The sequence below is a fragment of the Nansenia antarctica genome (genome assembly GCF_963989245.1).
Source record: "Nansenia antarctica genome assembly, chromosome: 16".
NCBI lineage: Eukaryota > Metazoa > Chordata > Actinopteri > Argentiniformes > Microstomatidae > Nansenia > Nansenia antarctica.
In genome coordinates this window covers 19,794,882-19,809,071 of record NC_137686.1, presented here as the reverse complement: position 1 = coordinate 19,809,071, position 14,190 = coordinate 19,794,882, and the positions used below count along the sequence as shown (strand labels likewise).

Genomic DNA, 14,190 nt, shown 5'->3' with positions numbered 1-14,190 from the left:
GGCCTTATCAAAAAGTTGTCTTCCTCAGATTAGGGACAACAGCAACAACTATGGCAACAGTCTGCACAAAAACACTACCTGAAACATATGAAAACCGTCATGGTAAATCTATTAAATTGACGGTTCTCTGAATTTCCAAGTGTCTAAGGCACACTTGGAGACTATCTATTCTTATAGTTCTCTATTCTTCTAGCATTGTGTTTGACACCCAGAGTGTGGTTTAACAGAGGGCATGGCAGTTAGTCATATATGATATAGTATTGTTAGCAGAATCATGGAGTCATGCACAACAAAAGCTTGACCGTCTGAATGAATATGGTCTACAAACAGGGCTAAGGATCAATGCAAACAAAACGGAATCGATGAGGATGAACGCCAAGAAAAGCACAGCCTTCACAGTGTATGAGAAAGATCTCAAGGACGTCAACACCTTCACATATCTCGGTGCAACAATGACAACGTCAGGTGGTGCTTCTGAAGACATGAAGATTCGTATAGGAAAAGCAAGGAACGCCTACCATCGTTTAAAGAAGTTGTGGAACAGCAGTCAGTATCGGAGGAAGACCAAGATGAAAATCTTTCAGTCAAATGTAATCTCAGTGTTGTTATATGGTTGTGAGACATGGAAGATGACAGCGGCTGACGAACAGTGCCTAGACACATTTGTCCACAAATGCCTAAGAAGGATGCTGAAAATATTCTGGCCTACACGGGTGTCAAACGAAGAAGTGAGAAAACGTGCTGGTATAGAGATGGTAAGCACGCAGATCAGAAAGAGAAGATGGAAGTACATCGGCCACGTGTTGAGGAAAAGCCCGGATGACCATCAACGCATAGCCCTCAGATGGACCCCTGATGGACGAAGAAAAAGGGGACGCCCCAAAGAAACCTGGAGAAGAACCGTCGAGAGGGAGCGTGACATGCTGGGTCTAAGATCCTGGGAGGCGGCGGCTGCTGTGGCGAGGGACAGAGACCGGTGGCGTAAACTCGTTGGAGGCCCTACTCTTCACACCCGAAGAAAAAGGACCTAAGTCAAGTAAGTCATGGCAGTTAGTCTTATCATGCGTTCCCTTACCTCTGTGCTCACTCACTGCTCAGACAGATATGGGCCCGGCTTTCAGTGTTTTGCCAATAGGCTAGGTGCACGATCTCCCTACTTCCTGAAAGGCACCTGGTATGAACATATCCTGTCTCACTCTATTGGTTTAATTGATTAATCAGCTGTGCGGTAAACCGTTGGAACACACAGTGCACAGCTGATTAATCAATTAAACCAATAGAGTGAGACAGGATATGTTCATACCAGTTGCCTTTCAGGAAGTAGGGAGATCGTGCACCTAGCCTATTAAATTAGATTCAAATGATCTCTACTATCATAATGTTGCATGTTTGTATTATGAAAAAGAAAATGGCCATCAACTCAGACAATAAACCTGCTTACAAATAATAGGAAATAACGTTCTTTAAAAACAGCTATAAAATAAGCACTTGGTTGGAGAGGCTATTAGCTCCCCCATATACTTGGCTATTCGCATCCAGTTTTCTGGTACACCAGTGTAAAATACTCCACAAGAGGGGACACGGACATGTCCAAGTGCTTTAGTATGCTAACCGGAGGAGTGTGCAGGCACAAACAGGTGTTGTCCCCAAAGGAGAGCCAAGAGCGGGCATGTGCTTTTGATTGATTGAAAACTTTATTAGAAGATTTGCAGAAGTAGGTACATGAAAGTACATATTACATACAAGGTCAACTAAAAGGATAAAAACCCAAGAAAGCCACTGGCTTATTTCAATTGGGGTCCTTGATTCTCAATTCATCGTTACATGTAAGACAGACAAAAAAAAACTAGTACTATCTACAAGATAATACAGACAAATAACTATTACTATCTACAAGATAAACATACATCCATCATGGGAAGAACAATACAACAAAACATAAGGTATGTACAGCGGGTAGGACAGGTGGGGACATACACCACAGGTGGGGGCGGGGGACAAAACACAAAGTATGTACAGTGGGTAGTTCGGGTCTTTTAATCTGATTTTTGATTTAGAGGGTCCAGTTACGGATTGCAGCCTCCTGTAAGTGTTTTTTGAGAGTGGTTTTGAAGGTGGGCAGTGTTTTGCACTCCTTTAAGATTATAGGAAGGGCGTTCCACATTTTTACTGCATAGTTTGCAAACGAGTTTAACCCCTTGTTTGTGGTGCAACGCGGTTGAACGTGGTTCGTGGAGCTTCCTCTGGTGTTGTATGTGTGGACGTTGTTCACTTTTTGGAAGTATGTTGACAGGTACTTGGGTGTCTTTGTGGTGTAGCGTATCTTGAAGACCAGGCCCAGTGCAAGCTGCTGCACTCTGTCAACTACTCGTAGCCAATCAAGGCTCAAAAAATGAGCAGCGGTTAGATGTGTCCTAGGGTTGAGGCCTAGCAGAAGCCTAACCAGTTTATTTTGGGCTGTCTGGAGTCTTGTTTTATGGGCCTTTGTGGTTCTATAGTACCATGATGTTACGGCATAGTCGAAGTGACATTGAATGAGAGCTCCTGATAGGGTCCTCAGTGTGTTTTTACTGACAAGTGAGGATATCCTGTACAAGAATCTAGTTCTATGGTTCACTTTTTTGATTACTTTTGCTGCCATTTTATCTCCGGAAAGATTTGCCTCTAAGATGGAGCCCAGGTATGTAATATCCTCTTTTCTTGTGATATTAATGTTACCCACTTTTATTTTAAAATTTTCAGCCTTTCTGAGTTTAGATGGGGATCCGTATAGGATGGTTTCAGTTTTACCTAGGTGTATTGATAGTTTATTGTCAGCTAGCCAGATGCAGATTCTACTCAGTTCAGTGCTTAGCGCTTTTTCCACCTGCAATATGTCCCTGTCAGAGACCAGCAGAGCCGAGTCATCCGCGAACAGGAACAAATTGCAATCACATGCTGATGACATGTCATTCACATATATTAGGAACAGTAAAGGTCCCAATATGCTTCCTTGTGGAACGCCGCAGGTCACTGGGAGGGGGGGGGACAGTGTTCCGTTCACACTAACCACCTGTTCCCTCCCCTCTAAGTAGGATTGCATCCAGCTCACCGATGTTCTATCGAACCCAATTGCTTTCAGTTTATCTAACAATATGTGGTGATCTACTGTGTCGAAGGCCTTCTGGAGGTCCAGCATGACCATGCCGCAGTACGTGCACCCATCTAAATGACACAGGTGCCGTTAGCAGTGGATGAGTGCCCACACCACCCCATGGTCGACTCACCTGTGTTGACTCACCTGTGTTGGAGACAGACAGCCCCTGTAAATGCTTACATGCAAGAGAGATGGCTTTGTGCAAGAGAGATGGCTTTGTGCAAGAGAGATTGAGTCAGTGATCATTATAGATGATATTTAATCACTGAGAAACTATATTGTACTTAAAAGAAGGCCTTTGTGGGTTGAGGAAAATAATGTGAAGTTACTATATAATATAATCAGCCAAAATCTAAATCAAGTATTTCATCAAAATGAAGCGAGCTTCATATCAGAAAGTCTGCCTGCCTGGTGGGAAACACAGTTCCAAAGCGTCCGTAACCTGAGCCGTGAGCGAGGTGTTGACCACAGAGTAGCACTAAGGGCCTGATACCACCGCAGGCATGATGCCAACAGCCCTTATTCATTGTCAAACGAGCTGCCTTTCAGATGGGGGAAATCGATGAAATGCTGCCATTATAATGGGGAACCAAAGGGCCTCAGTGGCAGCAGACACCTGATCCCCTTTGTTGCCCTGGCCTCCTTTTGTCACGGCATTTCATATCAGGCAATACCACAGGCCTTGATAAGGCATTTCATAGCGGACCTGCCATGGCACTGAGGCTTGGGGTGTTGTGTGTGTGTGTGTGTGTGTGTACTCAGAAATGGGAAACAAACAGACGATCTTTACAGCGCAGCAGCTTGACGCCTATCAGGTTGGTGTCGCTCCTCTTTCCCGCTCTGTTTGGTGACTCGTTCTCTTCAAAAGAGGAGAACAACCCTGACTTGCTGATGGAGATAAATTGCTTTCACTCATCTTGCTGGGTAGTCCTTTCATGTGGGTACGACTATTTGTGAATAGGGGGGGCAAGTGCCTACAACAGAGGTCTTGACACACTTGTCACACTTCTTTTGTTGGTTACTCATCTTTCTTGTAGCTCTATTTGCTGAGAAAATAGATACAATAAAAGAGCACGTAGAGAGCCAGGTGTTTGTGATGTCAGGGTTCACAGATCTATTGTTGTCTATACTGCTTTGCCTTTGAACTTCTGTCCCTTTGTAGATTTCCTAAATCTTTTCAAATCAATATTAATATTGATGCCATTACTATACTGTATGTATCACGAAACCTATTTGAATGTTCTGTCAAAATAAACGTGTTATGCTATGACGCATTTATAGATAACATTGAGAGCATCACTCAAAATCAATCTGCTGTGCTGAATAACCATTTTTAATTGTGTTTTGCTACTACATGTCAATTTATGATTGCATTTGTAGGACTGTACATTCTTCACAAGAAAAGAAATTCTAAGGTGAGAAACTCATCTGAAGATGAGACACAATAAATGACTCTACTGTTCAATCTAGTAAATAATTCCATATGAATGCATTTTATAGGAATTCACTTAAGCTTTTCCATTACACAGCATAATTACTAAATACTTAACTCTCTGAAAACATACTGTTATAATAACCACTATAATATAAGTGTAACTGTTAAGCACATTCTTAGTAGTTTATACGTCTATGGTGAATATGACACTCAGGCACTTCTTACTCAAAACTCACCTGCATGTATTTGTTTTGTTCACTGAATCTTTAACTACAGTGTGGAAGACATTCCATGCTTAAGCAGACACAAACGTAACAGGAGACCAAACAGACTCTGAGCTCATCTTAAAAACAAAGGCACAGATGAACAGTTTGTGACTAGTTCTGTCGCAGAAAATAGTTTTTTTCTTTATTTCGGCCAAAGTCTGTAAAACGACCAGTTTATTTTCCTTGTAAAATTCTCTAACTATTGAGTGCTTTGATTAAATACTCATGAGTTTATTGGATAAGCAGTAATACACCAAGTGCATAATCTGACATGACATGCAATTACTTTCAACTTTCCTTCCCCCTCTAGACTGTTCGACCGATATCGGGATTTGGCACCACAGCTCGTTCCTGATGACTACACCAATCAACCAGATGTGAGGCTACCATACGAGCTGATTGGTAGCATGCCAGAGCTGAAGGTAATGTGTTTATCCCCATCGCTTGCCCACACACAGACCCGCTCCCCCTGTGTTGCCACATCCATTATTAATGCCCAGCTAATTGACAGTAATCTTTGAGTGGTTTATGTGTTACCTGACTCTTTTAACGTTGGAATAAACCCGTGGGGCCTATTGGGCACTCTTTGGTGCAATTGGGTCTATTATGCGCCTCTTTAAACACAAACCCATGTGATCAATTAATCAATCAATCAATCAATCAATCAAACTTTATTTGTATAGCACAAGTCATGCATTGAATGCAACTCCAAGTGCTGAACATAAAAACAATAGTAAATAAACTACAATACAATACAAATATGATCTGGGGGTGTCCGGTTCTGTACTTACAGTAGGGTCACAGTGGGGTCTTTTAGGCCATTCACATCCTGTGTGCTACACTGTGGACTATACAGTACCGTACTGTGGACTATACAGTACACTGTTCTGTCTCTGATGGCGGTGGTTCCCCTCTCCTCAGGACAATCCGTTCCGTCAGAGGATCGCTGAGGTGTTCTCAGAGGACGGAGAAGGAAACATGACCCTGGATGACTTCCTTGACATGTTCTCGGTGATGAGTGAGATGGCACCGCGGGATCTGAAAGCCTACTATGCTTTTAAAATCTACGGTACTTGCATTTTGATATTGTCAAACATACTTGTATACCACACACAGCAATACAGATATATGAGTAGGGTGCAAAAGTCTATAGCAAATCAAACATTATCTACATATTTTCAAGCACCGGTTTGAGTCTCCACATAGATGAATGTCTGTGTCCCTGTTGCCATATTCACGTCACAGCACAGCAGTGGAGGCTGGTGGAGGTAAAAAGAAGGACTCATTGTAATCCTTGGAATTAAATGAGGAACGGTATGACATGTTTGATACCAGTCCTCATTCCATCCCATGCATTATAACGCCCGTCGTCTGGTTTCTAACTCCACCCCAGCCTCTCATGCATCACAGTGACACGAGGGGTCACGTCAGAAGCCATGTAGGTGAGTTGTAGTCGGCCATGGAGCCCTAACCGTGACATCAGGGGGATTATCAATGATTAATAAGCCCATTATAGGGTGGGACCCGTCTTTGAAAGGGACAATTTATGGTTGGTGCCAGTGTCCCCCCTAATTAAGAGAGGCTGACAGATGAAGATGTTTCACAGTAAGCGGACACGGTCACGGGTCAAGGGAGGAAATTATCCATTATTCACAACCGTTAGATAGAACATTCAGCAGACGCCTTTATCCAAAGTGACTTACAACAAACACATTAATCATCTATCCATCAGTCATTGCAAGAAAAAGTAATCCATGCTCGGACCAAGGGCAATTGGCAGTCATAATGATAGAAGAAGGAACATGTTGGGTTTTTTCAAGAAAAAGACAGAAAGGCTTAATTGAAAAAGGCTTGGTTATACAGCATGAAAGATTATATCATAAAGTATCATAAAAGCACCGTGGCACTGAACGGGCTTGTTTTTCAATTTGTGAGCTGGAATCAATAGGCTTAATAAAAGACAACAAATACTTCCATATACACATACAGTACATGAAAGGTATAGGCTTGTTGAATATAATCATGTTGGAGTTGAGAGATTAAACAAAAAATAGCCATGAGAATAACCATCAACTTCTTTCTTTCATCTAAGACTTCAACGACGATGACTTCCTCTGCCAGTCGGACTTGGAGAAGACCTTGAACAGACTGACACGCAACGAGCTGACGGAGGACGAGGTGAGGATGGTGTGTGAGAAGGTGCTCGACGAGTCTGACCTGGATAACGATGGCCGACTGTCCCTTGAGGACTTCCAGCACATGATCCTCCGTGCTCCGGACTTCCTCAGGTCAGTTTCATACAGTAGCTACTGTACCACTGGTTCACACTCAGTTACAGTTGAAGTTGAAAGTTAACATACACCTTAGCTCTGCCGTAGCCAAATAATGTCACAATTCCTGACATTTATTCCTAGTAAACATTCCCTGTCTTAGGTCAGTTAGGAATACTACTTTATTTTAAGAATGTGCAATGTCAGAAAAACAGAAGAGAGAATGATTTATTTCAGCTTTTATTTCTTTCATCACGTTCCCAGTGGGTCAGAAGTATGTGGTAGCATTGCCTTTACATTTTATTTTAATTGCTTGTGTCATGCAACCAACTTGGCAAAACTATAGTTTGTTAACATGAAATCTGCAGAGTGGTTAAAAAAAAGAGTTTTAATGACTTCAATCTAGTGTATGTGAACTTCCGACTTCAATTGTATATACGGTATACAGTATATGCCATTTAGCTGACGCTTTCATCCAAAGTGACATACATTTTTCAGTATATATGGTCCCAGTGGGAATCAAACCCACAACCTAAGCGTTGTTAGCGCCATGCTCTAACAACTGAGCCACAAAGGACTACCATTTTTCTCAGGAGCTACCTAACCAATGCATCATCAAATCAGTTAACCAGACAATAGCATAATGCTAAGGCAAGGCCTTGTTTGTTGATTACAGGTCATTCTCAGGGTAAAACATAGTTTTAAAACAGTGTGTTTACATGTATAGACGTACATCTGTATTTTGTGTCCGCAGCACCTTCCATATAAGGATATGAAGGGCCGATGTGAGCACCAGTGGTGTGGTCACGCACTTGGCGTAACATTCCAGTGAAAACAGGAATACACAGTGTGCTGTGCTGTAGATGGACACAAGAGGTTTTCTGAGGAATTTCTGGGGGTGTCCAAAAAACAACAACATCCTGTTTATTATCCTGGCTCCTACAGCACATGTTGTTTTCAAATTCTCTGACCTGAGAGAATGTCCTGGACTGGTTTGGATTCATCCAAGTGCAACTTAAATGCCTTAATTCTTCCTGCATCAGTGTGAAATACTTGTAAATAGTGTTTAGTGCTACTTTAGAGAATGTTTTTTTGTTTGTTTCCGCCAGTGTTTGAGAAATCCAGTCATAATGCTTAGTAGGACACTAATATAGAAAGGGCATGTCAACTGACTATTGACAGTTGAATGGGAGTTTTGGCTACTGTATCTCCAAGGACAGGGCTCATTAGTGTGTTTATGTCCTATCTATGGAGCTCAGTTACACCAGGCAACCGTATAAAAGAAACATCTTCCTGAATATTACAATGAGCTATAGAGGAGCAGTGGAGGGAGAGGCATTTGTGTCATGAATACAGTCAGTCACGCTCCATTGTGAAGCCACAGGGTCAACTGACAGTGGATGATCTCCTGTTATTCCTTACATGATCACAATCAATTAGGCTGATGACAGTTGAAAGAGAGAGAGAGAAAGGAAGTCTTAAAAAGGGGAGTCTTACTATTTTTAAAAGAATCGTATTTTATTAAATCAAAAGTACAGATATCTACAAAACTGTAGATCAATTTCCGTATGATTTTAGAAAGTACAGTACAGTTAAAGTAGATCTCTTTAAACGTGATATTTACAACGTTTTCTTTTCTTTTTCAAAATGTAATTTATTTTTTCTCCCGGTGTACCTCACAATCAACAATAGAATGTAAATGTGGTCATAAAAAAGGAATGTAAATGATATGCACTTACTGACGAGTAAAAAGTAGGAATGCATAACTAAATTGAGGGGAATGATGACAGAAAAACGTTTGACTAAACAAAATTGGTTTTCTATAACGTTTATAAGATTTAAAGCTAACAATAGAAAACAGTCTGGGTTAAAGGTTTGAAGAATAAATCATTGTTTGTGCCAACCTCTCCAATCTGTTAGTCTTCAGTAACACGACTTCGCAAATCTTTGTTTTGAAAGTACCAAATATAGACAACATTTCTCTACAAATGGGTTGTGTTCTGCTTCCTGGCTCAATGCCAAACAAACAAATCTACAGTATACTCAATTGGACATCAAAGACGGGTTTCAAAAGACAACACATGAGTCGTGTGTGGTGACCATGTCACAGAGGTCTCAAAACATAACCACAATAAAATTACACAAATACAACAAAAATAAAGAGGTCCAACTTTCATAATGCATAGCTCCAAAATGGAAGAGATTGAGTATTATTCATTAAGACACATGGCTATGGTTCATTACTCTTGAGGTCCCGATAGATATTGAAAGGTGCAGGCTAGCAAAGGGGATCCCCTCTCAATGTATCATCTTTTTTTCCCCACAGACATTTAAAATTAAATAAAGGGAGAAACGGGGAGATGTGAGTCGATAGCACTCAATTGATCATGTACTGTATCGATGTAGGACACCAGCAATGCAACTGTCACATGTATCCACTCCATCTTCTCTTTGCATTTATAAAATAAAGCCAAAATATAACACTGCTTTTTCTATTGATTTCTTAAGAGCATACAAATGACATTTACTTGCTGTTAAAACATGGAAGCAATCATTCCCATGTTTAAACGGTTACAGCAGTCTCCCCCACATTGGTGTAGGGTGCCACCTAGCTGTCAGACAACGTACTGACTAAATGAAAAGTCAAACATGACCACATCAACACAAAGACACACCACCACACCACAACCACACATTACCTTTTTGTTATTTTTTCTTACTTGACCTTATAAAGCCAAGAGATCACCATCATTAGTATACTCAAATTTGGCAGGGCAATAGCATAGAATGAACATTTAAAATACCAGAACAGATTCTTGTCAGAACAACCAGCATGATAAATTAAGACTTCTCTACCTACTCTGACAACTGACCCGCAGAACACAAGTCAGAACATAGCAAAAGAGAGAAAGCTGTTCAGGCTAGAAAGAGCTGTAATAAAATCCAAACATTATCTAGGTATGCCCAATGTGTCTACCGTTACCATAATCCAATAGATCATAACTGTTTACATCAAATTCAACCAAAGTAAAATTCTCGTCTTACATTGCGAAACTATCACTTGGCACATACTACACACAACAGACAGGTACTGGTAAAGTGCAAGGAATTGCATGGGTAGGTTTTGTTTTCCACACTGTAACAGTTGTTATTAGCTAGCAGACACCCTTCTACAGAGTGAACCCCTAAAGCTGCTACCAGAGACGTCATATAGCTGGGAATGAATCAGAGCTAATAAATGAATGCCACTGCTGTGCCTTTACTAATGACATCAGTACAACTTTACAATGAGTCACATTTGAACAGGTTCTTTTTTTCTTTCCCCCACACTTCTATTTCAGGAAAACAACATTGCAAATCTGGAATGTTGGCCAGGGGGATATTCCATCCACGTTGCTAAAGGAAATTCCAAGCTTATTTTTTGATCAAAATAAGCCCTGATTTTTTGATAAGTCTCATGAAATTGATCATAATAAGCCTGGATTTCCCTTTAGCGGCCTTGATGGAATACCCCCCGGGTGTTAAGAGAAGATGTAAGAGGGAAATGTTAGTACTGCGTGAGAAGGACCCTTAGGCCTGAAGGGACCAAACCAGGAAGTAAACAAAAGTACAGCAAGTTCGGGGAAAGAGACGTTGTACGGTTCTTATATTTAGTCTCACATTAAATGATTGTCGAGGAATGCGTGTTAGACGTAAACAAAACCAAAAAGTCAATGTAATTGAAGCAAATCTCGAAGCGGAGGGGAATACACTTTTTTCCCTTTTAGTCTGTTTAGAAATCACTCTTTCCTGAAGGACTGTGCATCTTCAAGGCATATTTCATACATTTAACAACTCTGTTTCATCGTAAAAGCCAATCAGCCTCTGGTTTAAATGTACAATGTGGATGGGGAGAAGACTAATAAAAATAGTTTTGGACATTATATTATGTTCCTAATCCCAAACCTTTGAGGTTAATCGAATGATAATTGGGGCTCCAACTGAGGCAGTTGCGCAATCACCAGGAGGGTGAGTGAAAGAAGGAAACGTTGTACGGAGAGACGAGAAACAAAGGGAAGAGCCCATCTTTTATGTGATATGTAATTAGATCATCTAACGAGTCAAGCCGTCTTCACCAGTTGATCAGTCCAACCCATGGAGATGGCTGAAGCTCCGCGAACTGGAAAAAACTGCGTCATTGAGTGTCATCGGAAGTGAATGGGAAGTGTGGAATATCCCACCCAGCCATGGAGCAGAATGGTGGGAAGAGGACAGGGAATTAGGGACGGGGAGGGGAGCGTGAGTGCTAAGAGCAAGCACAGTCCATTTGTTGTCCAGCCTCCTGGCCGGACAGAAGCTAAGGCCTTGGTCCTCACAGTAGGGCACAGCGGAAGAAGCTGCTCTTTTTCTGAGGCTCGGAGATCTTCACCCCGTGGCTGCTCCCCTGGGGGCTGTTGCCCTCCTGGAACACAGCCACAACAGAACATCTCACAGCCTGCCTTCTCATGTACACTCTTTATCACTAGGAAAACACACAGACACTGTTTGTCTTCTAAGCAGTTTGTCTGGTTGAACTACTTTCTTTGCATGATTTATTACTTTTTGGGGGACTGTGAGGTAAATTGCCTGGGCTTCAAAACTCAAAAGAGCAGAGAAGGACACAATGACATTCATAAGACCTAAACCACGATAACCATAGTGTCCATTTAGAACTTACATACAGTTAATAGTATACAATAAATAAATGATCTCACCAATTTTGTGTCCATTTTTGATTTGATGTCTCTGGCAAGTGTCAAGAACGCCTGTAACAAACAGAAGACAAATTCCATTGCTATAACTGCCTCGTCAACTCACTACCTTGAGTGTGATCTGAATGTCAAATCAAAATATCTCACATATCCGCACCGAAATGTATACTCACATTCTCCACGTTGATATTAGCCTTCGCACTGGTCTCCATGAACTTGATACCGAACTCTAATGCCAACTGAGGGAAGAGGAGAGCAATGACTTAATACACCTAAGCCATTTGTATAGTTAAGTTGTACAATACATGACACACAGAAATGTAGATACTGATCATAAGCTAGTAGCAGGACTCACATTTTCTCCCCTGTCTTTGGACACCTGCCGTTTGTCGTTGATGTCGCATTTGTTACCAAGGACCATCTTCTCCACATCAGACGACGCATGCTAGGTGGAAACGAGAGGAAATGAACACCGCTATTCTCAAAATGACATGCTTTTAGCTGACGTTATGAAAGTAAAATGAAGTCCACACACTCACCTCCTCTATATTCCTGATCCAGTTCTTGATGTTGTCAAAGGACTTCTCGTTGGTGATGTCGTAGACTAGCATGATACCCTGCGATGAGAGACAAAAATAAAGTCAGCAAACTATTCATCAAGAATAGTCAATTGTCTTGAAAGGCAGTCCCATAAAAGAGGATGTAGTGTATATGTATTATGTAAGTGTGGTTCAAAGACATGGCCTGCCCTGCACCCACCATCGCTCCTCTGTAGTAAGCGGTCGTGATTGTTCGAAACCGCTCCTGGCCAGCTGTGTCCCTACAAAAGACAGGATGAACACAACATGAAAACAATCACTTAAACAGCAGTCACAACTTAACTCATCGTGAATACTCATCCTATTCACTGTATGAAACACTTGACAATAGAACAACACTGCCTTTTAACCAGAGTGGAAAGTCAAGAGCAACCCCAATTTACCATATCTGTAACTTTATCTTCTTGCCGTCTAGCTCTATTGTTCTAATCTTGAAGTCGATGCCTGCAGAAGATAGAAAGGGAGAACAAAACAACATGACATTAGATAGTTGTCTGCAACACAGGACTCATCACCAGTGACAAGCAATAGAATAGATCAGATGATAGCAGATCGTGAGCTTAGAATGATAAGGTTCTATCTCCGTTTAGGGTAGTTCAGAGATATTGAGCGTCAAAGTTTTGACATTCCATGATGTTTTGTGAGATGGAACCTTGAATGAATTACTAACTCAAAAATGTCAACATTTTTAAAATAACACCACACAGGCATTAATAAACACCTAATGGATCAGACTATGTAAAAAAACTAAATTTAGACACAAATGGAGATAGAACCTTATAATTCTAACGTCACGAGTTGTCTGCAACACAGGACTCATCTACCAGTGACAAGCAATAGAATAGATCAGATGATAGCAGATGTCTGGGGGCCAGGAGTGAGATCTAAGAAGGAAGGGTCAGATGCTGCTTGCTTCGCTTGGCTGTGTGTGAATGCTAGCACACCTAGCTAGCTAGCTGGCTGAGTACTGTCCACTGACACCATTACATTAGCTAGCTGGTACGTTACGCAAAGAAACAGTTCGCCAGCTAGCTAATGTTAGTCATATTGTATTGCCAATACGATCACCCACTCGGTGATCGATCGTTGGGTCAGATGTCTGTGAGGACTTTGAAACGAGCTAACCTACAGAGGTTTGCTTAGCTAACTAGCCCAGCCCAACTCAGATGGAATACAGGAAGTTAGCCAACCGTTAGCACGCTAGCTAGCTTTGTAAGGGCCACGGCGACACAACTGTTTTAGCCTGAAACAGTGTCAGTGGTTTTGAGTTGTCACTTTGTTCATTATGTTTAAGCAGACGGACTGTTGTTTCGATGTACGTAGCCTAATTAGCAGCGTTATTGTTCATTCGTCAGCTAGCTAAGACGCTAAGCTAACGGTGGTGATTTGACAGGGCATCGGTCTGTAAACATGGACACACAAAAGCGGTGACAAGACAGTTACATCTACCTATGGTGGAGATGAAGGTCGAGTTGAAGGCGTCTTCTGAGAACCTGAACAACACGCAGGTCTTCCCGACACCGGAATCCCCGATTAGCAGCAGTTTAAACAGATAATCGTATGTCTTCGCCATACTTGATGTTGCGGAAATCCCGCCCGGCGAAATAAATGTTGTGTGGAGAAGAAGGTTTCTGCACGGCAACGCCCCCTAGTGTCACTGAGACGTCACAGCATCACGTAGACCCATCCTTCCTTGGAAGCATAATAACATGCAAATTGTGTTTGCACTTGATTACCACAATTGCAGTTTTTAT

General features: G+C 41.6%; 2 protein-coding genes across 3 annotated transcripts; one reads left to right on the top strand and one right to left on the bottom strand.

Annotated features, from left to right (window-relative positions):
• Window positions 1–3,900: 3,900 nt before the first annotated feature.
• On the top strand, window positions 3,901–7,883 carry cib3 (calcium and integrin binding family member 3; the record flags this gene model as incomplete). 2 transcript variants are annotated; one of them, XM_080546410.1, is made up of 6 exons in its annotated part: window positions 3,901–3,951; window positions 4,517–4,551; window positions 5,148–5,259; window positions 5,759–5,906; window positions 6,930–7,125; window positions 7,862–7,883. In XM_080546410.1, the coding sequence occupies 6 exons, from the start codon at window positions 3,901–3,903 to the stop codon at window positions 7,881–7,883; spliced, it is 564 nt and encodes a 187-aa protein (XP_080402536.1). The 2 variants fall into 2 exon arrangements, with proteins under 2 accessions (XP_080402536.1, XP_080402537.1); XM_080546411.1 differs by lacking the exons at window positions 4,517–4,551; window positions 5,148–5,259.
• A 733-nt stretch (window positions 7,884–8,616) lies between these two features.
• LOC308171591 (ras-related protein Rab-8A-like) lies at window positions 8,617–14,041 on the bottom strand. Its single transcript, XM_080546465.1, has 8 exons — window positions 13,886–14,041; window positions 12,820–12,880; window positions 12,597–12,657; window positions 12,377–12,454; window positions 12,193–12,282; window positions 12,011–12,076; window positions 11,841–11,891; window positions 8,617–11,548 (listed from the first exon to the last, which is right to left on the bottom strand). The coding sequence occupies exons 1-8, from the start codon at window positions 14,007–14,009 to the stop codon at window positions 11,459–11,461; spliced, it is 621 nt and encodes a 206-aa protein (XP_080402591.1). The 5' UTR covers window positions 14,010–14,041; the 3' UTR covers window positions 8,617–11,458.
• Window positions 14,042–14,190: the final 149 nt, after the last annotated feature.